The 26,864-nt window shown below is 32.9% G+C and overlaps 4 protein-coding genes across 6 annotated transcripts; 2 read left to right on the forward strand and 2 right to left on the reverse strand.

The window, feature by feature from the left end:
- Positions 1 to 2,358: 2,358 nt before the first annotated feature.
- Positions 2,359 to 3,190, forward strand: LOC110817828 (uncharacterized). The gene has a single exon (XM_022046541.2). It carries the CDS (start codon positions 2,499 to 2,501, stop codon positions 2,961 to 2,963), a length of 465 nt encoding a protein of 154 aa, XP_021902233.1. The 5' UTR covers positions 2,359 to 2,498; the 3' UTR covers positions 2,964 to 3,190.
- A 1,119-nt stretch (positions 3,191 to 4,309) lies between these two features.
- LOC110817933 (secretory carrier-associated membrane protein 5) lies at positions 4,310 to 12,297 on the reverse strand. Its single transcript, XM_022046656.2, has 13 exons — positions 12,072 to 12,297; positions 11,150 to 11,215; positions 10,418 to 10,552; positions 10,259 to 10,321; positions 7,161 to 7,194; positions 6,677 to 6,799; positions 6,044 to 6,106; positions 5,853 to 5,946; positions 5,306 to 5,351; positions 5,150 to 5,217; positions 4,993 to 5,041; positions 4,723 to 4,788; positions 4,310 to 4,634 (listed from the first exon to the last, which is right to left on the reverse strand). Exons 1-13 carry the CDS (start codon positions 12,129 to 12,131, stop codon positions 4,548 to 4,550), a joined length of 954 nt encoding a protein of 317 aa, XP_021902348.1. The 5' UTR covers positions 12,132 to 12,297; the 3' UTR covers positions 4,310 to 4,547.
- Positions 12,298 to 14,637: 2,340 nt separating this feature from the next.
- On the forward strand, positions 14,638 to 15,908 carry LOC110817934 (large ribosomal subunit protein uL6z/uL6y-like). Its single transcript, XM_022046657.2, has 3 exons — positions 14,638 to 15,161; positions 15,590 to 15,712; positions 15,803 to 15,908. The coding sequence occupies exons 1-3, from the start codon at positions 14,787 to 14,789 to the stop codon at positions 15,887 to 15,889; spliced, it is 585 nt and encodes a 194-aa protein (XP_021902349.1). The 5' UTR covers positions 14,638 to 14,786; the 3' UTR covers positions 15,890 to 15,908.
- A 3,478-nt stretch (positions 15,909 to 19,386) lies between these two features.
- LOC110817932 (lysine ketoglutarate reductase trans-splicing-like protein (DUF707)) lies at positions 19,387 to 26,864 on the reverse strand. Of its 3 annotated transcripts, none has more exons than XM_022046654.2 (16): positions 26,738 to 26,864; positions 25,116 to 25,213; positions 24,896 to 24,997; positions 24,580 to 24,615; positions 24,246 to 24,356; positions 24,016 to 24,099; positions 23,823 to 23,941; positions 23,510 to 23,611; positions 22,796 to 22,912; positions 22,607 to 22,672; positions 22,169 to 22,235; positions 21,180 to 21,233; positions 20,971 to 21,066; positions 20,230 to 20,256; positions 20,045 to 20,080; positions 19,387 to 19,683 (listed from the first exon to the last, which is right to left on the reverse strand). In XM_022046654.2, the coding sequence occupies exons 2-16, from the start codon at positions 25,173 to 25,175 to the stop codon at positions 19,516 to 19,518; spliced, it is 1,245 nt and encodes a 414-aa protein (XP_021902346.1). In that variant the 5' UTR covers positions 25,176 to 25,213; positions 26,738 to 26,864; the 3' UTR covers positions 19,387 to 19,515. The 3 variants fall into 3 exon arrangements, with proteins under 3 accessions (XP_021902346.1, XP_021902347.1, XP_021902345.1); XM_022046655.2 differs by lacking the exon at positions 26,738 to 26,864 and adding an exon at positions 26,349 to 26,483; XM_022046653.2 differs by lacking the exon at positions 26,738 to 26,864 and adding an exon at positions 25,810 to 25,947.

Raw genomic sequence — 26,864 nt, forward strand, 5'->3', positions numbered from 1 at the left:
CTTAAAATTTGAGTGAGGAGTCTTAAATGTCAAAATTGGAGACATGATTAATTTGGGATTACATTAATAATTAAATTAATTTGCCCACACCTTGTTGAAAACTTTGTTTGAGATATTAATTAAAGAGAGAGATTCATGTGTCTCAATTTGTCAACAAAGTTACTTAAAAGAAACCAAACAAATTTGTCAACCAAATTTTTAATTAAATTTCCTGTTGAACCTCAACCAATTTTTTCATCCATTATACTTGTAATTCTCCTACAATATGTTTTTTATCCGTTAAACTTATTAATGTTGTTATAAAACTTTTTCAAATCAAACTAGATCTGATAAATCTAAATATGTAATTTTATACCGAACTAATAAAAAATAATAAACAGAAGCGTACTTAGATTCATCGCGAAAAATTCGTTGCGTCCTGCTGTCGAAACACGACCAAAAGCTGTTTTTATCTGGTAACAGAATTTCAGAAAAATAAAATGACAAACATATGATTCGAGATCTATAACTGTCTATTTATATCATCGTACTTTTATATTTTTTATTTTACTCATCATAATATAAAAAATTATAAGTATCTGCACATATTAAGTTCATAACTAAACTCGATGCATTAAAACTCATAACCGTATTTGATCACTTTTAAACGGACTCATAAATCGATAGTCTGTTATGCAAAATAAAACTCACGTTAAATTTAAAAAAAAAATCAATAAATATAATCTAACTAATACATTAATAAATTAAATATTATAAATCAATAGTCATAGTCAGTTCATAATGTTCGGATATATATATATATATATATATATATATATTGTGTTAAGCTTAATTACTTGGTATTGACATATGCCTGTCAACAAAATCAAACACACCACTCGTGAATATAGGTTAGAGTTTTAATTAATTAATAGATAACCGACAAAGTTGACCAATTTCAACTATATTATTTCAAGTTTTTATTGATTTTCCTTGGCCAAAAATAAATATAAATATTATGGAAAGAAAAAAAATATGATTTTTTTTGCATAAATAAAGAGAGATGACTTGTTGGAAGGCATATACAAGTTTTATCCCCACCCCAAAAATAATATTTAAAGTATATTTTGTGTAATAAAAAAAATTATAATTTTATTAAAAAAATATATATATATATATAATTATTAGTTGATATCTATACATGAGGAGGTAATTAATTGGTATCATGTTCAATGAAGAATGAAAGAGAAAGGTTGGGATTTGGAAACATTTATTGGATGATTTTATGAAACCCTAAATATTTTTGCTCTAATTTCAGTACTAAACCAATCACTACAAATCAAAGATGGTTGGTGTACTTTTTTTAGTACAACTTATCATCTTCATATTTTAAATATAAGGCCTTTAAATTCCAATTTCTATTTCATATAAAATATATATATATATATATCTTTCTAAATAATATATAAGTTAGAACATTTATTTAATGTTAATTAATATTAATTTTAATGAAAAAATTATATACACATATATATTTTATAAAATAATATAATTCAAAAATAGATTAGAAGTTCAATACTTAATTGATCTTATAGATTAATTTATGTCAAGAATACATTAATAAAGATTATATGTAAACATCCCATATAGTTTTTTTTTTTTTAAATATTAACCTTAGATTTGAGTTGGATCTACACAAATAAAGAATTATAACAAACATATTTATTGACATAAATTTTTTTTTTTCTAAAAATAGACATCACGAGTATTAAATATTTATATCTTATCCGAGTAGTTCTTGTGGATAACAACCGGAAAACAATATGCATTTTATCCAAATATGTATTTGTTTGTATGATTAATTTAAATGAATTAGTTAACTCATGCTTAATAATAAAAATTTTAATTTCTTAAAATTTGTGACTTATAAATACATTTTATTTTTATAATTCTCATTTTTCAATTATATTTCTAATCACTTATTATTTTTATAAAGTATATATATATATATATCAATTTTTTTTCAAACTTTGCATAAATTTTCCTGAAATTAAATTAAAACTATATTAATTACTCTACATATTTTAAAAGTAAAATTAAGGGTAAATATAAATCTTAAACTTATCTAAAATGCCGGTGGCAAGCTAAAAGCACCAACTACTGTGTGTGTGTGTGTGTGTGTGTATACATATATATACACAGAGAGAGAGAGAGAGAAGTTGGAAAATACACTTGACTTTAAGACCCAAATACATGGGACGGGAGTTTATATAATCAAATTATAATTATATTGTTATATTATAACATGCAATGTGTCAGGAGGAGAGCATTTACAAGGTATCATAATGGCACCCGACCTAATCTGTATCTATGGAGGACCCCTCTCCTCAACCGTCCTCCAACTTTCCTCTCATCAATGCTTTCCCACTCACCATTTAAATATTCCTCCACCCTTCATCTCTTTCCTCTGATCCTCATCAACCCAGAAATTAAAAATTCCCAGAAAAGTGAAAACCAAAATGAACATGAAGATCATCTCTCTCTCATCCATTTTCCTCATCATTGTAATCTCCTCTACTCTCGCGACCCGACCCGATTCTTTTGGACCATTTTCCGCCGACCTCAATCACTCCCCCAACAAAGCAAAACAGCCAGGAGGCGGCGGCAACGATGGTGGGTTCGGCGGGATGTACGGCCCGGGTAACGGGTTTGGGATACCCGGGTTTGGACAAGGGTGGGGGAACGGGATTATAGGTGGCGGGTATGGATCCGGGTATGGAGGTCCGACCGGAGGGTATTCCAGAAATGGTGTGATAAGGCCTAGTGTTGTGTGTAAAGAGAAGGGACCTTGTTACAATAAGAAGCTGACGTGTCCGGCGAAGTGCTTTACATCCTATAGCCGGTCGGGGAAAGGATACGGCGGCGGAGGTGGTGGCGGAGGGTGCACCATGGATTGCAAGAAGAAGTGTGTTGCTTACTGTTAAGGAGGTGAAAGTTTGGTGGGACGGGTATTAGCCGGTAGCCGGTAACACTTTCTATTAACTACAATAGTAGTTATATGTGATACATATATAAATAGTTACTTGATGGGTGTTTTCAAAGTTCAATCATACATATTTTTATGTATGATTATGTATCGTATTGTATGGTATGGTATGGTATGGTGGGTATGAAGGGATTTCTCCTAAGTTGAGGAATTTTTTTGCCTGAACTTAAATAGTTTTTGTGAACTTACATATAATATATATATATATATATTGGCAAAATAATAAATATGAATATTATGAGTGTCTTCTACTTATAAAGCTCTTTTATTTTTTACTTGGGCCTGTTTGATTCCATCTCTGTTCATCTTTGCCGAGCTTCAAAAGAAAATTTCCATGTTTATTAGTGGAGAATTTTTGCCGTGTAAGGTTTGTGGGGATGAATCCTGTGTGGAAAATAGGGAACAAAGATGGGATTTTTATGTGAGGTTTAACAAGAGTGTTGTCAAATGTCAAATTTGCCCACTAGTCATCATTCATGACGAAACAACTGTGCATTAATTCATTTACCTCTATATAAACATGTATGTATATATATATATATATATATGCATTATTCATGTTCATTACAAGGGTCTTGTGGGTTGAAACTAACTTTTTGTTATTAAGAGAGAAAAGTAATAACTATGCAACTAAAGGTTCAAAATTGGATTGGTTCAAAAGGGTAAAAGGTAATTTGACACACTTCAAAATTTTGCTTGAAATGAAAATTGGGTAAGATGGGATTTAGATTCAAAGTGGGATAATGGGTGGACCGACCTAAGAGAGTTAAAGCTTGAATGTGAGAAAAATTGGACCAACACAATTTAATTGGATGAAGCTTGAATGGTGTACTTCTGTTTCACCTCGGATTGGCACTTTTGATTTGGGTGAGCCAATTGGGGAACTAACTAAGAAGCCACTTGATTTTGACTGTTGAATAATTGAGAGTGAAGAGCGCCACTTGGTTTTGATTGTTTGGGTAACACCTAGTGGATGTCTTGTGAGAAGTTCATGCATTTCAATATATTAAATGGTTTCAACATATAAATATACATTTTTCTAATATATCAGTATACACACACACACACTCATATATATACACACATTATCATATATTAAATTCGTTTATTTGCACACCTCTAACATCAAATGCATCCCCCAGGCCTCATTATGCTTGTTACCTCATGGAACATCTTCCGCAAATGCTCCACTAATCCACTGTGCTATACAAACAACAAATTATATAGATAGGAATCAATAATCCAGGCAAATAATGGATTGTTCATATCAAAATATGACGAACATAGCAAATACCAAACTCCTTATCAAACTCCATCTTGGTCTCCGACGGTGTAACATTTACAAAAAAAGAAAAGGTCTTAGGATTTAAAGCATACATCATTATATATATATATAAAGCAAAAAAGAAAAGCCAGGCTCCGGCAATAAAAATATCTCTAAGTACTTTTGGTGGCTAAGAGGCATATACAAAGCTTACAACCAGACACGTTGCTATCTTACTTTCCTTTACTAGTCCGGCATTTAAAAAGCTGCTCTCACAGCACTCCTTGCAGCCTCACGCTTCATCTCAGCAGCTTTCCCACTTCCACGGAAATATATGTATACTTGCTGCACCCAAACAGTTGTGACCGTGTAAAATATATCGACAAAAGAAAAATGATGAAATGAAAACGACATTTGGAGGCATAAATCAAACCTGAATAACCCAGATGCTGATCAGTGATTCCAGACAAAATAGTGCAAATCCAATAAAGTAGAAGATCTGGACAAGACAAGATGAGGCAATTTAATGTAAGTGAAGCAAAGTAATAAAAACATGAAATAATCCAATGTTAAATTTAGATTTATAAATCATAATCCTTCAATCCTATTTTTAGTGGATCTAACAGAAGAAGGTTACCTTAGAATCTTCAGATAAAATCAAATGTTGACTGGAAAATAAAGAATTTGTTTCAAGAATACTTACCCCAACCAGAGCATGACCGCTAATGAGATCAATTGCAGGCAAAATGCCACTGTAGCAACAGGAAAAGTTATCTTAACCTCAATACAACTAGCCATAAAAAATATATATATATATATATACACACACATATATATATTTGAAGGTTGAACAAACATACGTGAGAGATTTTCCTCTGAAAATTACAGGAGGAGCAACTGCAGCAAAGATGCAGAAGAGAATGTGGAGCTGCGAAAAAAGATTCATTAAAACATTAGGCATCTTCTTATTCTCAAAATAGATGGGAAATTATAATTAGCAATTGCAGAATACATACCACGTAAAAGAGGAAAAACCATCCAAATTTGACAGCACTTTCGGTCCTGCAAGGCAAGCAAAGGACCTTAAAATGTATCAAGAAATCACAGAAATGAAATGAAACACAGTATTTCCATAAGAAATTATCAGAACCTTAATCCAAAGACATGATATGTGGTATTTTCATAAGAAGTTCCACTAAGATTTTATGCTAGTTCGAAGAGAAAAAGTTCATTAAGAAAACTTAATAGGAGAACATGATACACAGTATTGCCATAAGAAGGTGAATAAATTAGATATTAACTTATAGCCATCTGATGGAACTTGTTAATCATAAATAATCTAGTGGCAAGCTAATGCTTGCACATCCATTGAGCCTGTAGAATATCTTTCTTAAATATAATATATAGGTTCCAAGTTGCAGAGAACAATTTTTGTCTTAACACAAGAACAGAAGAAAAAAGATGACTTCCAACACTGTAAAATTTTTTTTTGGAAATAAAAAGGGTTCTGTTAAATAACAAAAGATATGAGAATAGGAAGGTTCAAGCACAGGAAATAATTACCTAAAAGCACGATAAAGCGGTCGATACCACAACACATAGGCTCCAGGAACCCCCGATATGAAATAGATAATAGCAAGGAACCAGATTCTCACACCTAAGATAAAAACAAAATTTTTTATCTCCATCTCTAAAAAAACATAATCTCCATAATTGAAAAATCTTTACACTCTGAAAGTGATTTTTGGACAAACCTTTCCCTTTGATCCATGCAGTGGTAACAGCTACTATATTCCACAGGAGACATGCAAATAAACCTACATAAATCAACTTGCATCAAGCTCACATGACCTCAATCATGGAAGTGAATATGTAAACAGAATCAAAGATGAACAAGCCAGGTCCATATTATGCTAAATGAGTATGAGCAAAAGTTAGAGTTACATTAAAAACCATTTCTATCAGGCATATCAAATCTCTTTATCCGGATGAATATTTGTTTCAGCTTTAAAACGAACTAGGTATTACACAGGCATATCTTAAATATCTACATATATTGCCCATCAAAAACTACCTTCTTTAGTTAAAAATAAACAACAGACAGTACTAAATACCTAAATAGAAATGCAGTGCAGAATATAACTGACCCATGCCAGGTATTGCCCATCAATACCCATGCCTTTAATCCCAACTCTACCTTCTTTAGTTGAGAATAAGCAAAAGACACTCTCCAATGTGGATAGCTATGAAGGCAAGTGATAGAAAGCACAAAACTAAAACACATTATGAAGGCATGATTTTAAAAGGACAATAAACACAAATGGCTTCACAAAACCAAGAAGATATATAGTATGCCTAAAACCCTTCTGCAACTAGTTTTAACATACCCAAAAATGTTGCAAATGCAATATATTGTATTCTTTGTAGATGAATTGGAATTTCATTTGCAATATCATGATGGATAATAGGGAAAAATGGTGGCCAGTTTTTCTCTTCAAGGACAATCCCAGCTGCAAAAGAAAAAGAACAAGAAAACTGTAATTGCACTTAAACTGTGGGCAAGATTGGAGATATCAGGAGTCAAAATGTTTTCACAACTGTCACCAAATAAAAGAGGGCGCTTGATGACAATCAGAGTTACAGGCAATATCAGAGATATAGAAGAATTTGAGGACAATTTCAACATTTTTTCTTGAGAGACAGAGAGAGCAAGAGAGTATAACTCATTTGAAAGCTATTAAATCAGTAATCTGCAATCTGATCTCACAAGAGGAAGCAGAAAAATATACTTCTTCAATTTTCTGAAGAGCTCCATATGTACATTAGCTGTATAACTAAACAACTAAAACATGAACAGCCAATGCAAATTACCTCGTGCTGCAGCATCTTCTTTCCGTTTCACCTCCTAAAATTCATAGAAGAAGCTAATTAGCGATAATTGTAGAAATGCAAAATTCATCATGCAAAGGAACTCATTAGAGAAATTACAGAAAAGTATTATTTTCATAGATAACCAATAAGCAGAAAACTGCAACTTTCATACATAACAATGAAGCATGCATCTTCAGAACATGCATATAATTGAGAGTAAACATCTAGAATTAAAACTACAGCAAACACTGTATTGATTGTTTCGAGATATCGATATTTTCACAAAATTTCAGGCTCTTGGAAAGGCCATGAAATAATTCATTCATTATTGAGGTCATACTGTCAGCAATAGAAGACAAACCAACCAATGACAACACGAAGGCAAAAGAAAGAAAAAGAAAAACAAAAAGAACCACTCATTTTGATAGACAAACAAGTACAACTAGACAGTGAAGATCACACAAAAATAGTATTTGATGAAATAACTAATATTTTTTTTGAAATAGCTGACTAAATATAAGCAATGTGTTATGATCCGACCTGCCAGATCTAGATATGGGATTTTGTTAAATTATGGGCTCGTTAAGTAACTACCTCTACATCCTATAAACTACCAACGTTATCCCACATATCCAAAAAACTACATTCATAGTTATCCCTTTCTAACAGCCACGTCTCACCCACTCTAGCAGCCATCTGCGCATCAAGCCATGTGTCACTTGCTCGTATTGTGAAAGAAAATTGGAATTGGTTGCATAAATCAAGTATTTTTGTAAAAGTCAAGGTCAGGAAGCCATGGCTACTTCCCAACTTGATGGAAACCAAAAATTTATCTTCTGGAAAGCGGTTCACCAAGTTGCCTCATCCTAGAAAATTGGCAGCCAATAAATTGCTGAAAGAAAACCATGTTGATTCGCCAATAATCAATTCTTCACTTTGTGATCCTTTCTTATGCCCATGGTAACTGCTTCCCATAAGGAAATGACAGAAGGTGAGTTGACTTATTGGGTTGAAAAGAATTAAAATTTACTATCTTGTGCAAGTTGTAAGGCTCTTGCCAACGTAGATCTTCTCAGCTCTCACAGAGACGCATAATACCTATGAAGGGATGTAAGTTGTGTGTTGTTTTGCTCCCTTGATTTTCCTCCTTGTCCGTCTTCTCTCCCTTCTTCTTCGTCTCTTTCTATAGTGGACATTTTTGGTAAAGTCTGCACTAGATTCACACCACCATCACCTGATCATGTTTCTTAAAGCACGATTGTTGATTTGGCTGGTCATCTCCTGGTCTTGAAACTTCCTAGCAGCTAGGGGAGTGCATAGTTCAGTCCAGACTGAAACCGGTTGTTTGATCCGGACTGGACTCGACCCAACTAGATCCAGTCCACTCCTCAGTCCTAGAAAATTTTCTGGACCAGTACATAAAATTTTTTTAAAACTTATGTAATTTACATAAATGATATCAGCAGGTCCCCCTCTTCCTCTCTCCCTTTTTCAACTTTCTTCAAGCATCCAATCCAAACTTTTTTCCTTTTTCACGATGAACGGCAAATTGTGGAGGTGGGTGAGTTCAAGCCCCCACAAATCATCATCTCTCCTGTCTCTTATCTATAGTCTCTTTATATCCCACTTTCAGATCTCTCTCTCTCTCTCTCTCTCTCTCTCTCACACACGCGACGGCGCGCACACATATACACACATATTACATATACATATACATATTATATTTTAAATATACATTGTTTTGGTTCTGTCAGATAGATATTATATATATACACACAGATAAATATGAGAGAGTGAGGAGTAGAACTAGTTATATGTTTATATATATATATATCAAATATGAGAGAGGGAGAGGGGGAGCTAATGATATGTGGGGTTCGGTGAAGAATTCACAAAAAGTTAAAAGGACAAAAGTTATGGGGTTTGTATTTTGTTTTGCTAAAATACTCTTTTTTTTTCTTAATAATCTCCTTCTTATTAACAAACATTTTAATTTCCCCCTTTTTTGGTCCAGACCGGACTGGACCAAAAATATTCCATTCTAGTTCAGTGCGATCCGATCCAGGAACGTTGCACCACCCTACTAGCAGCCCTATTATATTTCTTATGGGGAACACCAAGTTTTATATACTTATAAATGAAAATACTCCTTTTTTCTGTGTGAGGACTATCACCATGACGCTCTTCCAGACCATGATGGATGTTGTCTTCTCCCAGTTTGTTTGGTGTACTTCTACTGGCCAAAAGTTTTCTTGAAACTCCATTCAAACAATCTGCCAACAGAACAAACTTCATGCAATCTTGGTCTCAATATTCTTGGTAAGTTGAGAAAGAGTTCAAACATCAAATCTAAATCAACTATAACATCTGGCTCTGATATAAATTGTTATGGTCTGACCTGCCAGATTTAGTTACAGGATTTTATTAATAATATGGGCTCACTAAGAGAGAACCCAACAATCTTCTAGAGTTTTAAGTACTCAAGAAACTTTTTTGAAATATTTTTCTACATATCCAGTTTAGATTATAATGTTTTTTACGCAAGAAAAAATAATTTCTAAGAATAATAACTTTCCTAGTCGGAAGTAACTATCCCATATCCTAAAAGTCACCTAAGTAACTGTGTCCACATCTTATAAACTATCAACACTTATCCCACATATCCTACAAATTACCTTCACACTTATCCCACTCTAACAGCCATGTATCACCCACTCTGGCAGCCATGTGTAGCATCAAACCATGCGTCACCCATTCGAATAGCCATGCTTCCATGATTTCTAGTATGGCACATAACACAATATGTCCGTTGAATATCTCCAAATAGAACATAATTACAAAAATTCCTTCCTCCAAAATCCCTTGATCCGCTTCTCATCACTCTTAAGCACAACTGAATTTATAATTGGTTGGAAAAATCTCATTATAACTAGATAAGTTAACGATTGAATACCGACATATTTTTTTTTCAAAGACATAAAATCTTAGACTTGTCAAATAAACTTGATAAGGAGCAGACTGAAAAGAAAATACAGTAACTAGCCCATGATATAGCATAGTGCATAAATTCAACATTTTAATTCTCCGACCAACAATACCTGCTCCCGCCTTCTCAGTTCAGCCTCCTTTGCCTGGAGCTCCTTCTCTTTCTTTTTCAAATCCTAGATTCATGATGGGGAAAAATTAGAAGAACAATGTCATTTGCTTATTTGTTATAAAAATGGAAAATATGGACTCTACTGTGTCCTTCCACCAACCTGAGAAGTTGTCCCTGTCGTGACTGTATCAAGAGGAATGTCAATTGTTGTACCATGATCATAGCCATAGCCTGCAGGCTCAGACGGCAGAGGTGAAAGCCTTGAGTTTGATGCAGGAGGCACACTTCCCGGATTCTGGCAAGTAGGCAATAATGTCAAGTGTAAGAACAAAAGAATGACTAACATAAGAAAATAATTTGTTCAATGAGGATGCATCTGGAACCACATTGCTAAGAAACAGATCAAGGACAAACAAATAAAAACCATAAGCCCAAAAAATTCCTAAACCCCAAGCAGAAGGAAGTGCCACACAGGATCCATCAATACAGAGGAACCTTCAACACAGTTGTAGGTCTGTTACCAACCAAGATTGTCATCTAACCGTGGCACCAGGCTTTATAATAATCATTTGAACAATATAGCAAAGAAGCGCGGTAATAATACAAAGCCGACTCCCAATAGTAACAGTTCAATCCAATTTTTGTTTTTTAAAGAAAGATTACCGATGCAAGTGGCCCCTCGACCGTGAGAATGGCTTGTTAAAAAAAAGCTTCTCAAATGTTGAGAGAACACAAAACCACCAAGGATAAGTTCAATAAGTATTGGATTTTTCAACTACATTATTCAAATTCTATGATTTTTTCAAATTAAACATTAGTAATATCATATGCCATGCTGATTCACTGAAAACTTAGGTGTTGTATGAAGAGGAGAAAACGATGCCAATCTTACTGTTGTATAAAATGCACCTCCACCAAACTTTGATTGTCCTGATTTTTTCCCCTTCTTTGCTGAGTCCTGTTAGACAAAATAGGTCAGAAAGAAATGTATATCAGCATCCCTAGTGTATTTCATACTTCCACCAACTAGTAAATATTACACTATTAGGTTCAGACAGGCATTTAGAACAGAACCATCCAACACTACGGTCTAGGTTCGATATGGCATTGGCTATGGATTTATGGGAGAAAAGAGAATGAGAGAGAGTTCAAACTCTTAAATTTCTCATCAAGAAGTTCATCAATTTGGTCCATCTCTAGCAAGCGTGTATCTCGTGGTAAGACACCCATCACATAGCCTAGATTGGAACAAGGGTATATTGCAGCACTTTTGAAGTACCCATGTAATAGGGCTCATAAACATGACTCGCTATTAAAATGATAATCAACAAAACCAAGTCAAAATATCTCAGGTAAACTTGCCTATGAGTCTATTTCTTAGAGAAATACTACAACCGAATGTAAAATCTACACTCCTATCACACCCACAAACTATCGATCTTCCAAAATGAAAATATCCTAATAAAAAAGCATATAATATAAATTAATCCAAATTTTAAAAAGAAGAAGAACGATAACAAAACCACGTTTGACCATAAATGTAATTCAAATTTAGCGCTAATCATAAGATTCAAGCAAATTCAACCAGATGTCATCACAGAATCAAGCAAACGAACCGACCATCAGCAACAGAACTCTCTTAAACACTCGAACTTCACAATTTTGCATAAACAACCAACAGTCTCGAAAAATCCATAAAAATTCAACTTCCAATTCAAATTCATTTACCACATGAACTGAAACCAGATAGACATCATCTACAGCGTACAAAAAAAGAAGATAGAGAGGAAAACAAAGGGAGAAAATAAGCTTACAGCGAAGGGATTAACATCTTCTTCTTCGTCGAAAGGATTCTTTTCATAACGACTGGCCATGACTAGGGTTTTAATATCAGCAAAAGCTAGATTAATCGCAAACCAAAAGTAAACTTGAAATTGAACTAAACTAAACCAGACTCTATATTGAAAGTGAAAAAGAAATGATGTTTGAAGATCTAATTCAGGTCTGTACAGAGGAAGAGACTAAACTTGCAGAATAAGCAAATTCAAATTCTAAAATGAAGAAAAGGTAATATACTGACAAGAGGAAAGGAGAAATTTCTGTAGAGAGAGAAATTTCTTTACGGAGTAAGAGAGACGATGACGTTAGACTTGTCTTTACCATTTTAAAATTTAAAAAATAAATAAATAAATTTATATTATTACCCCCAACAGCGGGAAATTTGGTATTTTACCTAATTTATATTCTAATAAATTATAATTAATTAACAATAATTAAAAATTAAATCTAGATAAATTTAATTAAAATACTTTTAATTAAGTCCACATAATAATAATAATAATTGATTCAAGATTCTAAAATACCCACAAATAATTTTAATTCAAAAGGTAATTTTCTTGAAACATTATGTTGATTTTAATTGTAACATGTTTGTATGTGTTAGATAATGGAGACAAATTTTGATAAAATTAAAGGGCAAGATATGTAGAAACCAAGAAAAAATTTAATTTAATTTAATTTTTTTAATAGTAAGTTGAATTTGGCAATAATGTTTTCCCATTGTGTGGTACATATTGGAAATCAAATGTTTGAATTTCGTGAAGAATAAAATAAGATTGGTACATACAACAATTATTTAAAATATATATATATATATAAAGGATGTTGACTATAAATATGTGTATTTTTTTAATTTTAAAAAAGCCTATTAATACAATATTTAATTGTTTTTTTTTTCTTCTAGATGTACATACTTGTCTACATGTATTAATCGGTCTAATTACGATATCCTTTTGTCATTTGTCAAATAAAAATGAAATTAAAGATACCCTAAAAGCAAACAATCATGGGTCTAACCAAGATAATAAGATCATGGGCTTCCCATTTTATCAATAATACTATGATTTAATAATTAAAATTTTTATATTTAATTAAAGGTAATGAGTTCAATCTTTAATAAAAAAATATAATTTATTATTTTATAAATGTATTACGGTGATCGATAAATAATGTTAAGTATTACATATTAATATTAATTAAATTGTAATATTTAATTCCGTATAATTGATAGTTTAAGTTACTAATGTATTTTTAAGATTGTAATAATTTAAGTGGAGCAAAATATTAACGAAATTATTTTTTTTTTTAAGTAAAAATAATGTTTCATGGTGATTATGTTTATTTAATATTGGATGAATTTTTAAAAATTCATCATCACTTTTTTTTTAATCAAAAAAAAGTTATACACCATTTTTTATTCATTTATGTTTTTCTTGAAAAAGTAAAAGGAAAATGTTCATAACTTTTATGATAAAAATGTTAATTTAGGTTTTTTAAATTATTGTTGCTACCCTAATTAATGAAACCCAATAAATATTTAAAAATAATGTTATTTTTTAAATTATTGTTGCTACCCTAATTAATGAAACCCAATAAATATTTAAAAATAACATTAAAATAAGAAACCATATCTTTTAAGAAAAGTGCAAAAAATGAAAACGTTTAAATGATTGAAAAATATAACATAATAATGTATGCATGAGAATAAAATATTTTATTTTCTTAAAAAAATTTAAAAAATAAGATTATGAAATTAAATCACTTTTGTATAACATATAATTTAGTTTACCTAATTAAAAATATATACGTAAAGGATGTACTGTGGAATGAATGCTAGAAACTCAAGTCTACTAAATAATAAAGTTTGATGTAATGCTGATCTTATAAAATATTTAACGTAAAATGAAAATATTTTAAATTAGTATTTACACGATTACAAAAATATAAAAATAAAGACCCCCCTCCCCCCTCTCATAAGAGATAATGGATATCTGTGACGATATTATTATTAAAGTACATGAGAAGTTAATAGAAGTAGAGGGTTTAGTTGGTAAACTCGCACATAACTTCGAATATCTAAACTTTGATTTTTAATTCATCAAGAACAAGTCATTATCCTCATCGTGCAATTGTATATACGATTTCACATTTGTCATATCCTCAATTATAGTCGTTGTCAAAACGTTATTGTTGTTGTTACTACTGTTATCATTAAAAATGTTATTATTATTTTATTCTCATAACAGTCACTGTCATTATTATTTTATTTAATATATTTCAAACAAACAGTAGTTAATACAAAAAAAAAATTGATACAAGCATAAAAATTAGAAAGGGATTTTGTGATATAACATTATAAGATTGAGTAATTTCGGAATATGTGGAAGTATACGGTGTTAATTGATCAAATTAAAATTATAAGGTCTAAATTGAACAAATTATAACTTTTAAGGAGTAAATTGAGACAAAGATTAAAATACATGGGGGTTTTTGTTAATTTCCCTTTTTCTCACAAACCCTAAATCCGCCACATATAAATTTTCCCTCGATTAGTTGTCACTCGCCGTTCCCAACCCTAAAACCCTCGCTGACTCTCTCCCTTTTCTCTTCCTCTTCCTCTTCCTCTTCCTTTCCAGCCAGAAGGCTCACGGCTCTGTTCTGCTTGGCTTTGAGCGCGAAGAGAGAGCGAAATGAAGACCATCCAGTCATCAGAGACGATGGATATCCCTGACGGGGTGACCATCAAAGTGCACGCCAAGCTGATAGAGGTGGAAGGTCCCCGTGGGAAGCTGACTCGCAACTTCAAGCATCTGAACCTGGATTTCCAGCTGATCAAGGACGAGGCCACCGGCAAGCGCAAACTCAAGATCGAGGCGTGGTTCGGATCCAGGAAGACTAGTGCTGCCATCCGCACCGCTCTCAGCCACGTTGAGAACCTTATTACCGGCGTCACCAAGGGATACCGGTACAAGATGCGATTTGTCTACGCTCACTTTCCAATCAATGCCTCCATTACCAACTCCAACAAGTCCATCGAGATCCGCAACTTCCTTGGCGAGAAGAAGGTGTCTTCCCTTCCCTTTCATATGTGTTTGCTTGTTGCTTGTTTTGAATTTATTGATGAAGCGTAGGTTACATTTTGAAATTCTGAGTCTTTTAGCATTTGGAACTGTTTGCTTGTCTGTGTATTGACTGTTTGGTGAGCTTCACATTGATTGATCATCGTGAAAGTCGCCGGGAATAGGAATAGGGGATGAACTAATCTACTTAGACAAGGAAACTGGTAAATAAAAATCCTGGCTTTAATCTTGTAGACGAGTTTGAGATAAATTCTGAAGAGAGGTGATTATATAATGCCTTTTGATTTTAGTTATTATATAGATTTAGTTATTTCAAAAAAAAAAATATTATATAGGTTTAGTGTGAATTGTAAGAAGGAGATGATTTTATATTGCATTTTAGAGCATAACTAGAGATGGTGTTGTAACAATAGGTTCGGAAAGTGGACATGCTTCAAGGTGTAACGATCCTGCGATCTGACAAGGTTAAGGATGAACTTGTCCTAGATGGAAATGACATTGAACTTGTTTCACGTTCAGCAGCCCTCATTAACCAGGTATATATCTTCGATTTTTTGGACATCCAACATGTAAATATTTTCTTTGCATTGATTTGACACTGTTGCTTTCTCCTCTATTTTCAACAGAAATGCCATGTGAAAAACAAAGATATTAGGAAGTTCCTCGATGGTATCTATGTCAGTGAGAAGGGCAAAATTGCCGAAGAGGATTGATTACTAGCTTTTCCAGAAATTGATACAGTTCTCAGGGTTTTTGTGGTAGTAGTGCCCTTGCAATTTCTTTTTATTTTGTTCTTCCTCCACCTTAGACTGCTGTTAGAGATTCGTAAATCACATCATTTCTATTTGTGTTTCATTTCGGAATGGTAATCTTGGTATAGCTGTTTGCTCTCCTTGATAACTTTATCTCAAGGTGTTTATTGTCTTGTCATGGAGCTTTCAATCATGAATGATAACTTTTATATCTGGGTTTTATATTTGTCTGGTTTTATTAGTGTAGAATGGTGTGTGGCATGCTTAGGCAGATCTCTTTTTTTTTTTTCCTTTGAAATAAAAAGTATAGTATATTTCATTAATTCACAAGCACCAAAGTGGTGTAAACCTATGTGCAAAATATTTACATGTCAATTAAGATGTTAATAAGGTCTTCAAAATTTCCCATTGAATAAAGAGTATGACCCAAAATAAAAAAACCAGGGTATAGAGCCACTGAGCTCTAACCCTATCAATATCTTAATATACCTTCTTAAAAACTCATGTTTCTTTTGGAGCCACCCAAAATATAGCAAGAAGGATAGAGATCCACATATTTCTTTCCACTACTAATGCCCTTCCAAGCCCAAATCTCATCCCGCACGACTCAACCCTCACCCGGTAAGCCATAGTCCATAACTTAAGGGTATAGCTGTTTGCTCTCCTTCATAGCTTTAGTTCAAGGTGCTTATTGTTTTGTCATGGAGCTTTCGCTAATGAATGATAATTTTTATATCTGGGTTTTATTATTTATCTGGTTTTTATCAGTGTAGAATGGTGTGTGGCATGCTCACATAGATTTTGTTTTTACGATTTAGGTATGTTTGAGTTTCTTGTCGAACTCTGCTAATTTTTGTTTTTCACTTTAACAACCTGCCAATACTATAGTTTTGAATTTCAATCCTGTTAGGTGTATCTTTCTAACTTTTAAATGTCCTAATTGGAGTTTTAGGTAATTCCCATTTACCCTACCCCTCAACTTGCAGATGATTGATTGATGGTAAACTTGTTATAAAGGCACAATACATTATTTGTTTACTTGAATTGTGTAATATGGGAAGATTGAAATGCTTGGTACTTTTTGACTTTTTTTCTCTAAAGCTTGACCAGTAAGTAACCAGTCTCTTATTAGTTTGATCTGTTAGCAGATGCATTGGAACTTAGATTATTTTATGCTATGTATATACTGACCAACTATATAGCTTGGAAACAGTGGCATGAAATGAATTATTTTGTTTTGTTTTTTTTTGGCCCTTTGAAATTTGGTATTAAATTTTTGAAACAAATTATTTAATGAATTTAAAAAATTAATTGATCTGTAATAATCAGAAATCAGATTGGAAAAAATAAAATTACAATTGTTCTCTGGTTTAAATTAATCAGAAGTTAAGGAAATGAAAAATTCATTCCATTTGTTTAGATCGGGATCAAATTGAAATGGATCAGTTTTTTCAGTTCTTACCTTATTAATTCAGGAAATTAGCGTATAACGACACATTTACATTTCAGAAATGATTAAACTATCCATCATTTAAATGTGTTATAATAATATTTACAATAACATGAGGTCTAAAGTATAAAATGAAAACTTTACCCTTTCGCCAGAGAATATAAAATTCTGTCTTGGGTGTTACTATTCGTCCTTCTTCGTTAATCGATTTTGATTTAGGATTCTCTTGATCTGAAAAAAAAGTTAAAATATTTTTGGTAAACTTTTCAGGTGCTTATATTTGGTAAGCACGTGAAAATTCTATCATGGGTGCTACTATTCGTCTCTCGTTAATTCGGTTTTGACTTAGAATTCTCTTGATCTGAAAAAAAAATATATATATATTTAGTAAATTTTTCACGTGCTTAATAAGTATAAAAAATAAACTACGAATTACAAAGCATACAGTCAATCAAGAATGAAAAAACCTTTTTCTTTTTATTTGAAAACAATGACGAACAAAATAATCAAACAAATTTCTAAGTTTCCTCTTGTTCTTCTCTCTACCCTATTTCACATTTAAATTAAATTCCAATGTCATCAACTCTTATTTCTTTAGATTCTCTTATTCAATCTTTCACTTATTATATCCGAATAAATTTTTCATACCCTATCAAAACGGATATCTATAATTCACAGTTTTTACAAGATAGTCATTTAATTGAGTATTAATATTTTTTAATCTCATTTTGAGTTTTTATTTTTTAAATTCTTAATAATTATTTTTGTCATTTTTTAACGTATGACCGATTAATAACTAGTAGTATTATGAGATAAGCATTTGCACTATCACATACACAGATACAGAAGCAAGTTATATAATATTTTGATCACAGCAGTTTGTTACCAAATGACTTAGAATAGAACATGTATTCTAACTAAGTTTGGAAGAATTTTCATCCACCCAAAGATATTGTTCCCTCTTCCGTCAAATTTCAACCATATCAATCTTAAACGAGTTATTACTATATTTTGGCTTTATTCCAATTTTGAATTTTTTTTTTCTTTTTCATTTTTTTCTTGTTTTGTTATAGAAGATTTGTATTTTCAATCATATGGGATGGATCCAAAAGCTTGGTAGAAAGCGTTGTCAACTTTAGATGAAGTTGTTAATTAAGCCAATTGTGTAAAAGAAGAGAAAACATCTCTTCTCAGAGAAGATAAGATCCAAGATCATTAACCATTCAACAAGTTCAGTTGAGGATTAAAATTTGCTTATCAAAATCTGAGTTCCTTTTTCCATGAAGATTTTCGTAATTAATCAAAGGTAAATAAATACTTAGTTTCTTCGTGCTAGATAATTGTTTGGTCTACATGTAGCGGAAAAAGACTCAAATACATACAGAGAGAAAAGGAGGAAGATGATTCCATCATAGCTGCTGAAATTTGTTCAAGAACAATTCTGTCTCTAACATCAAAGTATGAACAATCAACTCTACAAGTTTTATTTTTGGAGGAATTATTGGCTTATTTTTTTCAGACATATCGTTGAGACTAAATTCTAATTGGAATTCTAATTTCCTGATCGATTTCTTCGTAGTCTCTAACCATAATAAGTTTTTGATAATAATTTAACAAACATTTGCAAGTATCTTTCAATTGCTAAATCAATTATTTGTGTTCAGCACTAATCACCAAATGAACAATTTTCTTAATGAAGCTGCTAAAACAAATCCACCAAACTCCAATCTTATCCTCATACCTGCTTCAATGTTCCTTGGGGTCACTTAATAATAAAAATGTTGACAACCATATACTGAGAGTTGTAAATTGATTTACTGACTACTTACCTAAAAGGACCTAACTGATCGATTGTTTTAAAACATGATTCAATTTGAGAGGAAAGGAGTTTCTACAATAGCTTTTCTTTTCGGTTCAGGGTAAATCAAAACTAAAATTTCAGTGTAAATAGCTAAACCTATAACTATCTCTTTTGAGGGAAAAGGATGAGGTAGAAGAGCTATAGGAAAATTAGAAGATGTAAAGAACAAAAATAATGAATTAAATTTCTGAGGATCTAAAGAAGACTACGCAGCTAAATTACAGGTATAGACGAGAGCAGTGTGTGTGTTTTGTTGTATGTAGTCGAGTTAAAAACCTAGTCCTTATGTCGTCTTATTTTTTTGTGTCTCTGGTTCTCACTTCTCTGACTATTCTGAATTCTCTGACTTCTCGGAAATGGATCAGCCCACTCTTTGTCCTCCTCTACAGCTCTGTTCCACCGCTCTTTAAACACTTGAAGCTCCCATGTCGATTGCCTCCTTATCTGTTGAGTCAATTTATACACTAAATGAGCATAAACTTCGCAATTGTACTTGATACTACAACATGGGTGAACTCAGACTGACAACACTAAGTTAACATGAGGCCAGTTGATACCAGGTCTTTGTGACATTATTTTAACCATTAACTTCTGTCTCACAGTAGGATCAAAGTTCAAAATAAATAGGAATAACTGTAACTTCGGTGCTCAAGTCACCATATTCGTTATATGCATAAAATCTCCAATAAAGTAACTCGGGAACATGTTGCTAAAACAGATATGCAATCAAAAAAGAACGTTCTTGCCAAAGACCCATATTGAAAAGCAGATTTGTCACTATTCTCAACAGGATCCAGGGGCTTACCTCCATTCTTGAGTCAAAAATTGGAGTCTTGCGTCCCTGAATATCATGTACAGAATCAGAGAACAAAACAAGAAGTTAACATTTAGAATGAAGGTAGCTCTGGAGACTTGGATAAATAAGGTAAGAACTGAAATGCTCGAAGAAATACAAGGAAGACTAATATTTATTTTTTGCTTAACATTTACCTTACTTGTAGATCCAAAAGTTGCAGTCTGCAAAAGTGCAAGGAAGCGTCAATAAGCAATTACTGAATGCACACAATCAAATATGAAGAGTTTTGCTGGCTACTTGAGAACGATCCTAATACATTTGAACTGTATTTAATGATTTAATGATCCTAATAGTGTATTCTTTTCATTTTCTCCCATTATATAGTTCTGCATTCTTCTTGTTTTTGCATTGGCAGGATTGGGTATATTTGAGGTTGAAAATGTGAGAGAAAAAATACTTAAAAAATTCTACTCTCCAAACTTTTTAGATTCTAGTTTAGCCATGGACACAAATCACAATAAGCAAGCCAAATATCCTTTGCTTGCTTATTTATTCCTGCACAACAATTTCAGCAATTTCATCCTACTAACTTGGTTGCTAAATTTAGGTAGCATAACTAAAAAGTCCAACTTTCTCCTATCATCATAACCACCAAAAACTTGTGATGTCCTCCTGTGTGACTCTCTTTATGCATATCCAAGGTCAATCTAATTGAACTAGTCCAAGAAATTTCCTCAGAAAATATTAAACTAGGTTTGCCAGTGCAACTTTGAGCTTGCTTAAAAGCAGCCATGCAGAGAAACCCCACAAAGGAAACACTGATAAATCCAGTATCAATTCAAGTGCACAGGCTGATAGATAATTATGGATGATTTTATATGTAAGAATATACATAAATAAATAATATATTGAAGATTGTAGAAAACACTAATCACCTTCTTCTCAGGGTGCCCACTTCCTCCCAGAGTTTGAATGCCTTGATGAATGACATACTCGCTGTCAATGATTCCCACATTCTTCGTGCGATCCCCCTACATAATGACATGCTTAGAAATCAATTTGATTGCTGCGGAACAAAATTCATGTGGATGGAGTGAAAATTAAAAAGCACCAAAAAAGTGTCCAATTTTGGAGCGGATCTCACCTGCGCACAATATCCAAGCTTCATATCCATTCCCCATCCATGAACAAGGTCATTCTGAAAAAAGTACTCCTTAGTGTAGATATAAATGGACAAATAATGTTATTTAACGGAATGAAGATACTCAAAAGTTATTCTGCAAGCACTAAATTATCTGAAATCATGAAAATGTGAAGAGTTCAAATTGAACCCAAAGTAGCTTTTTAAGCAAGAACAACAGACCCATGACAAAGCCAGCATTCCTTGAAAAAATGCTGAGAGTTAAAACTGAACCCAAAATTAGCCAGCATTCCCTTGAAAAAAAATGACACTTTCCCTTATTAGCATATCAAGGAGAAAAGAAAATATAGCCCCTCACCCATCAGAAGTACATCTAGTGCTGAAGTGGTGGCTTAGTTCGTATTTGAGCTAGTTTTTCAGATTTCATATGTTTCTTTGAAACCACCTTGAGTTTTCAAAGAGAGGCCAAGGCCACACATGCAGTGGAAATAACACAATGATTGTACTCAAGAATCTTGCTATCCATGATATAAGAATTCTTTAATCTCAAAGAAACTAGATTGTTTCTCAACTTTCTCTATGGATTTTTCACCTAAACAGCAACTAAGTTTTATGTAGGCAGAGTTACCTGAAGCTATTTATCTTTTCTGACAAACAATATATAAGCTGCCATAAGGTCACTCTAGAATCTTTTCATTAAATGGTTTCATAGCAAATTTGAGGATGCAAATATCTCCAGTTTTCCAAAAGAAAACTTTTTACGGTATAAGTAATATTAGAGAAACCAAGTAAAATGGAAAAAATTATGGTTTAGCCAGTTACCCTTCAATTAAACAATGACTATTGAATTTTCTATCATAGAAAGGTAAATGATATTTTCAGAAAAAGCAAAGATAGTCAAATGATAACAGCATGACACACAAGTTGTAATTTCTTCAAGAACTTCTCTATGGCTTAAAAATTATTTTTTGAGGAACCAAACAAATGAATACCTGTATAAGATGCCAAGTACAATACCAAGCAGACCTTGAAAACACTGGCGCCATACCTTCCACAAATCTGTAAATGCAATATTAGTAGACTAAAATTAGTTATACCTAGTGGAATATTCAGTAAGCATGTGATAGTAGACTTCTATCAACATATACACATAATACTGGAGGATAAAGTTATGAGGCAAAGATAGCATTCAAGCTCCTTGAGAGACTTCAACTCGAGAGGTAGCTTCTGTAGCTGATGTTCTAATGACATTAGAAGTGTGGCTTACTTTCCCAATTCGAGCAACAAACTTATTTTCTCAAACAGACAAATTTTCTTGTCAAGCACAGGTTTGGTGGATGGTTAGTACACTGTAGAAGAAAATAACTACTTCCAGGGTAAAGAAAACAAAAGTAGAAGAGAATGTGGGTTTTCCAACTGTGCTAGCTTACCCAGTGCATGGTGGCCCTTCACTAGCGTTTGTACAGTTCAAATTTCCTCTGACATCAAAAATTCTCCTGTTATCATGTATAGATTTCATGTAAGCTTTAGAAGTGTTGAAATGTAGTGTTGGTTAATAGTTTAGTTCATAACAACCACCCAAGTAACCTGTGACTGACTTTTCTTTTTTGGTGCAGTACCTATGAACAACTTTTGTTCTTGAACGAACAGTAATTCTGTGATGTATTTCAGTTGAATTTGGGTCTAAAGCTGGCTGAGATATCTCCAGGCCTTCTGATTTCACAATTTTTAGGTATCTGAGGCAAAATAGAAATTCTAATTAATCAATGTTCATGAGTTTCAGAACATGAATCTATCTGTAACAGTACACTAAATCCAACCATATAAAGAACAAACATTTTCTACTGTCATCATCCGGACGGTAAGATATTTTACCAAGTAAAACAACTATCCTGTCAATACAGATGGCTACATTAAGGCAAAGCTGCAAGACATGATTTCTAAGCACGTAATGTACTTAGAAATAACTATCTTGTCAATACTAAGAAAGGCGTGCCAAATATTATTCGAGCATGTAATTTACTTCAAATGAGGAGAAGATGAAGGATATAATTCGTCCATCAAGAACTTTAAAGTGAGGATTTAGATGGTACTTTCTAGATTTCTAAGCATGTAGAAATCTCAAACATGTCAAACCACTGCAAGTACTGTCAAAAAAACAGTGAAATACCAAAAAACACTTGGCTAATTTTTCAGCAAGAACTTCAGAACCATCAAGTTTTCTTTTCAACATAAAAGTTTCAGGAATTTTCAGGTTTCAAGCCATTAAAATTATAGCAATTCAACCTTTCAATGATTTTCTATAAATAATAACAAACCAAAGTATAGATTACCTTCCTGGATCAAAATTTTCCACCCCCAGATCTTCATCCCAGAGAAATATGTAGTCATAAACAGACACAACAGTTGGATGCAGAAACCGTTTTGCAAACCACCTGAAAAGAGACGAAAATTGAAATTTTGTCACTGGCACACTGATGGTTCATTTTTCTGTCTGGTGATAAAATGGATTGATTTAAAATCTTTGCGAGTAAAATGACTAAAATTTGAATATTTGTAATAAATCCACTCTAGCATCTGCTAACAAGTTGCACCATGCCAAGTTTAGAAGTTCAAAGGAAAAAAGTTGCTGAAATTAAATTTTACCACTTTGTCTGGTTCTGAGCAACTATGTGTATGGCCCTCTCACTCCATTCAAGATCCCACCATCCATCCACATTGCCATCATAGTGGAATAGAATAACTGTGAAATTCTCTGGAAGAAACTGAAGTCAACAAAGTCAGGCAAATATGTGCAGTCCAGGACATTTTCAACATTCAAAAGGACAGAATGCAATACCTTTTGCACAATAGCATTGACATTATCCTTTTGCTTGATACCAACTGGCAGTGCCAACAAGTTGCGATTGCTGAAAACACCAACCTGTAATTTGATAACATTCAAGTAGACCCATTGTAATCTAGCAATATCATGAAATAATCCATTGTTGTCTACACAACCAAAAATAAGCACTATATTCAGAAAGAACACAGACGGACATGAAGAGTAGGGTTGGATGAGCATCTTACCTTTGACCTTGAACTACTTGTTGACCACAGAGGCCTTAGCTCCAAATCTGACATAGAGTGTTTGATACCCCGTGGTAAACCCTTCAACAGTCCAGAAACCAGCCCAGTTTCCTAGATGAGAACAATAGAAACAACTTATAACAAGAAACATATATCTAACCAAACAGAATATCCGGCTTCTGCAAGTGATAAATATGAAACAAGTGAACCCTACAGCTTGTAAATCAGTTATTGAACGAACGCAATCAACAAGGACAAACAAAGATTTCTAAGCTCTGAAAGGAGAATAAGAAAAAATATTTAGCATGTTTCTCTTTTAGCTTTCAAATATTACCTTGACCATGTCAATAGAATATAGTTTTGCCTCCATCTGAAAGCATTAAAGAGAGAAATAATAGTTAATAAACTCACCACCAGAAAGAAAACAAAAGAAGCAGGGGCCAAGAAGCATCATCAATGACAAAAAGTTGACAAATATGATGCAGATTTTACAAGGATTTCAGCTGACATCGACATTAAGAGCATAAGAAGAGAGCAGAAATTAATAACTACAGTTGAACTATATGGTTCCAACATGTAGATGTCAAGCTGTACTTGAACTGAAATGAATAACCATGAGTAAGATTCAAAGATCGATGGAACTGCAATACCTCTGTCTGTTGATATTGCAAATTTGTGGTCTTATACAATACAATCAAGAGTATTGAACACATAATAACCATAAACGGCTTCACTTTTGATCCGCTTTTTCCCTGCAGCAACATAATAGAAGTTGCAAAATTTACAATCATATCTTGGCATGTATGACAGTTTATGCAAAACCTCAATTTACCTAGCAGCTTTCAACTTAGAATAGAGATAAAATCATACCCCTTCTGGAAGAGCATTCTTTTTCTTGACAAGTGAGTTCCATGATTTAAATGTCTTCATAGACAACCAAGCATAAAAATATCGCTGTAAACTATCAACTGCAAGATGCATAATATAGAAAGTTAAATTAAGAAAAATCCCAAGATCAAGAATTGCATTCCAAGTGTGAATCACAAAGCCTTATTAGAAGATTATTAAAGTAAACTGCAGCAAGTATCCAATACCCACATTACTCCAAACCACAACAAAGGAAACCAAAAGTAACAATAATTTAAAAACAAAGGAATTAACATAAACTTTGCAATATCTTCCAGTTTCAAGCGCTTAACAATCAAAATCCAACTCCATGTGCCCAATATATCATATACACACTAAATAATCCTCTTTACTTTTTTGTCCCTGAGCGAAACTTCTGGTGAGCTTAAGAAGAACATTGGAAGTTGAAAGAGAAGAAAGCAAAGGCAGCTGAATTTAGTAACATGAAAAAACAAGTCAACAGAAACAAATATTTAAGAACATGCATGTGATTGTTTGTACACAAATTTGAAAAGAGACATCCTAAGTTTTGTGTAAGAAACCAACTGGGTAAAAAAGAATAACATTGTATCACGAAAATCAAACACAATAGACCTTCATAAAATGCTCTTAAAATTGGAAAAGCAAAGCTGATAAGCTGATAGAACATAAATCTTACAACACAATCTGAGGCTTCTGATCAGAATTTCTCAAGCCACAAGGACATAAGAAAGTTCATAAGCCAGTATTAACTGGATACTACTCTCTGTTTTTTGCTTGGAAGAAAACTAAATAACTCCATACTTAAAAGGCCTTTACAAAGCAATTAGAGCAACTCAATTTCTTCGAAAATAACGGGTGATTTTAGGTACCGGAAATGCGAGAAAAAAGATGGAGTTTCAAGAAAGATAACGAAAAAAACGCGTTTTTAGATCTAACAGAGGATTCCAGCTCCTTTTAGCAACCAATTTAGAGGAAAAAAAAACAAATATTACGGCTCAATAATTGTAGAACCGAAACGTTTCATATTCCAACATGTAGAAACAAAAAAACTGAAAAGGAAATGAAACTAAACTCTCAACTCATAAAACAGACAAAGCAGAGAGATCCCATTTAACAGTGTATAATACACTGGATTCTGTTTGGAGCTAACCTAGAAACGAAAATTTTTCCGGAAAATCTCAAGAACCCAGAAAAAGAAAATGGAAACCCACAAACCTGAAACGATAATGAGATGGTTTGTGCAGAGAGGATAGCTGGGGAAGATTGATTTGTTGATAACTACTACCACTCCAGATTTGATGAAAAAAACAAGAAATACCCAGAAAAAGGAAAGTGATATAATGATCAATGCGAGAGTATATAGAGAGATAAAGTGAGCTTCAGAGGGAGATTATAGGAAAAAAAATGGAGGAGGCGCCACGTTTGTTTGTGAAGAGAGAACTGAAAAGGTGGAAACTTAATTAATTAATTATTGCATTTGCATGAATTTGATCGAAGAGATTTTTTTTTTGGTTGGTTTTTGTAGCGAGAGATCCAACTGTTCCACACCAATTAAGTGTACAGACACCTCATTTACACACCAAACATGCACAACAATCACTTACAAAATCATCACCATTCGCCACCGTCTGCCACCTTGCTCCTCTTTTTTCTCCAAATTTGTTCAACTAACACCTGCTTCTTGTCTCTTCTGATCAAATTTTTTTTGTTCGAACTCGATTCATCAATTTG

Source organism: Carica papaya, chromosome 7 (genome assembly GCF_054855325.1).
Source record: "Carica papaya isolate Zhongbai chromosome 7, ASM5485532v1, whole genome shotgun sequence".
Taxonomy (NCBI): Eukaryota; Viridiplantae; Streptophyta; class Magnoliopsida; order Brassicales; family Caricaceae; genus Carica; species Carica papaya.

Excerpts from the sequence above, each read along its gene's own strand:
- LOC110817828 (XM_022046541.2), top strand. The coding sequence starts at position 2,499 with ATGAACATGAAGATCATCTCTCTCTCATCCATTTTCCTCATCATTGTA.
- LOC110817933 (XM_022046656.2), bottom strand. The coding sequence starts at position 12,131 with ATGGCCAGTCGTTATGAAAAGAATCCTTTCGACGAAGAAGAAGATGTT. Across the intron at positions 11,216-12,071 it reads AAGATGTTAATCCCTTCGCT|GACTCAGCAAAGAAGGGGAA; the intron begins GTAAGCTTATTT and ends TTTGTCTAACAG. Across the intron at positions 4,789-4,992 it reads GCGGTCATGCTCTGGTTGGG|ATCTTCTACTTTATTGGATT; the intron begins GTAAGTATTCTT and ends TGTCTTGTCCAG.
- LOC110817934 (XM_022046657.2), top strand. The coding sequence starts at position 14,787 with ATGAAGACCATCCAGTCATCAGAGACGATGGATATCCCTGACGGGGTG. Across the intron at positions 15,162-15,589 it reads ACTTCCTTGGCGAGAAGAAG|GTTCGGAAAGTGGACATGCT; the intron begins GTGTCTTCCCTT and ends TTGTAACAATAG. Across the intron at positions 15,713-15,802 it reads CAGCAGCCCTCATTAACCAG|AAATGCCATGTGAAAAACAA; the intron begins GTATATATCTTC and ends TATTTTCAACAG.
- LOC110817932 (XM_022046654.2), bottom strand. The coding sequence starts at position 25,175 with ATGAAGACATTTAAATCATGGAACTCACTTGTCAAGAAAAAGAATGCT. Across the intron at positions 23,942-24,015 it reads TCAATGCTATTGTGCAAAAG|TTTCTTCCAGAGAATTTCAC; the intron begins GTATTGCATTCT and ends TGTTGACTTCAG. Across the intron at positions 19,684-20,044 it reads TTTTTGACTCAAGAATGGAG|ATAAGGAGGCAATCGACATG; the intron begins GTAAGCCCCTGG and ends TTGACTCAACAG.